The sequence below is a fragment of the Chaetura pelagica genome, unplaced genomic scaffold, assembly GCF_000747805.2.
Source record: "Chaetura pelagica isolate M959 unplaced genomic scaffold, ChaPel_1.0 scaffold1908, whole genome shotgun sequence".
NCBI lineage: Eukaryota > Metazoa > Chordata > Aves > Apodiformes > Apodidae > Chaetura > Chaetura pelagica.
In genome coordinates, this window is record NW_009954135.1 from 1 (window position 1) to 1,639 (window position 1,639).

Genomic DNA, 1,639 nt, shown 5'->3' on the forward strand with positions numbered 1-1,639 from the left:
GACTTCAACCAGTTCACAGCTGGGACCAGCACCGTCGCCTTACTGGTCGGGTTCAGTGCAGGGCAGGTCCAGCACCTCGACCTGGTGCAGAGGGACACCAGCCGGCTCTTCAACCAGGAGGTGACAGGCCCCAGGTGTCCCCAAGTGTCCCCAGGTGTCCCCAGGTGTCCCCAAGTGTCCCCAGGTGTCCCCAAGGGTCACCACTTGTCCTCAAACGCCCCCAAGTGTCACCAAATGGCCCCAAATGGCCCCCAATGGGCCTCAATCTCATCGGTGTCCCCAAGTGTCCCCAGGTGTCCCCAAGTGTCCCCAAGGGTCCCCAGGTGTCCCCAAGGGTCACCACTTGTCCTCAAACGCCCCCAAGTGTCACCAAATGGCCCCATATGAGCCTCAATCTCATCCTCAGGGACACCAGGTGGCTCTTCAACCAGGAGGTGACAGGCCCCAGGTGTCCCCAAGTGTCTCTAGGTGTCCCTGAATGTCCCCAAGTGTCCCCAGATGTCCCCAAGTGTCACCACTTGTCCTCAAATGCCCACAAGTGTCACCAAATGGCCCCCAAGTGTCACCAAATGTCCCCAAATGGCCTCATATGAGCCTCAATCTCATCCTCAGGGACACCAGGTGGCTCTTCAAGCAGGAGGTGACAGGCCCCACCAGGTGTCCAGTGTCTCTAGGTGTCCCTGAATGTCCCCAAGTGTCCCCAGATGTCCCCAAGTGTCACCACTTGTCCTCAAATGCCCACAAGTGTCACCAAATGGCCCCCAAGTGTCACCAAATGTCCCCAAATGGCCTCATATGGGCCTCAATCTCATCCTCAGGGACACCAGGTGGCTCTTCAAGCAGGAGATGACAGGCCCCAGGTGTCCCCAAATGTCCCCAGGTGTTCCCAAGGGTCACCACTTGTCCTCAAATGCCCACAAGTCTCATCAAATGGCCCCCAAGTGTCACCAAATGGCTCCAGGTGGTCCCAAATCTCCCTCAACTTGGTGCTGAGGGACACCAGGTGGCTCTTCAAGCAGGAGATGACAGGCCCCAGGTGTCCCCAAATGTCCCCAGGTGTTCCCAAGGGTCACCACTTGTCCTCAAATGCCCACAGGTCTCATCAAATAGCCCCCAAGTGTCACCAACTACCCCCAAATGTCCCTTAACTTGGAGCTGAGGGACAGCAGGTGGCTCTTCAAGCAGGAGGTAACAGGTCCCTGGTGTCCCCAAGTGTCCCCAGATGTCCCCAAAGGGTCCCCAGATGTCCCTGAGGTGTTCTAAGATCTTCTCAAACCCCCAGAAGTGTCCCCAGATGTCCCCAAATGTCCCTCAACCCCAAGAACCCCAGTTTGGGTTCCCCAAATGTTCCTTCTCCTGCTGTTGCTTCAGGGTCACCCCAGGGTCACCCCCTCATCTGTCACTTCTGTCCCCATTTCTGTCCCCAAACATCTTGATGTCACTCAGTGTCCCCATTAATGTCCCCAAACATCTCCTTGATGTCCCTCAATGTCCCCATTTGTGTCCCCAAACACCTCCATGTCCCTCAATGTCCCCATTTATGTCCCCAAACATCTCCTTGATGTCCCTCAAGGTCCCCACAGACGCCGCTTCCACCTCTACCATCACCAACCTCCACGACCTTCCTTCTCCTGCCTCT

General features: G+C 56.7%; 1 protein-coding gene across 1 annotated transcript in view; it reads left to right on the top strand.

The window, feature by feature from the left end:
* Positions 1–3: 3 nt before the first annotated feature.
* The window catches only part of LOC104393167 (dystrophia myotonica WD repeat-containing protein-like), a gene marked incomplete at both ends in the record, with an annotated part of 3,428 nt that continues 1,792 nt past the window's right edge, over positions 4–1,639 (top strand). Inside the window, one exon of the mRNA XM_010002636.1 lies at positions 4–120. Within this exon, the coding sequence (XP_010000938.1) occupies positions 4–120 (117 nt within the window). The remainder of the gene's footprint in view (positions 121–1,639) is intronic.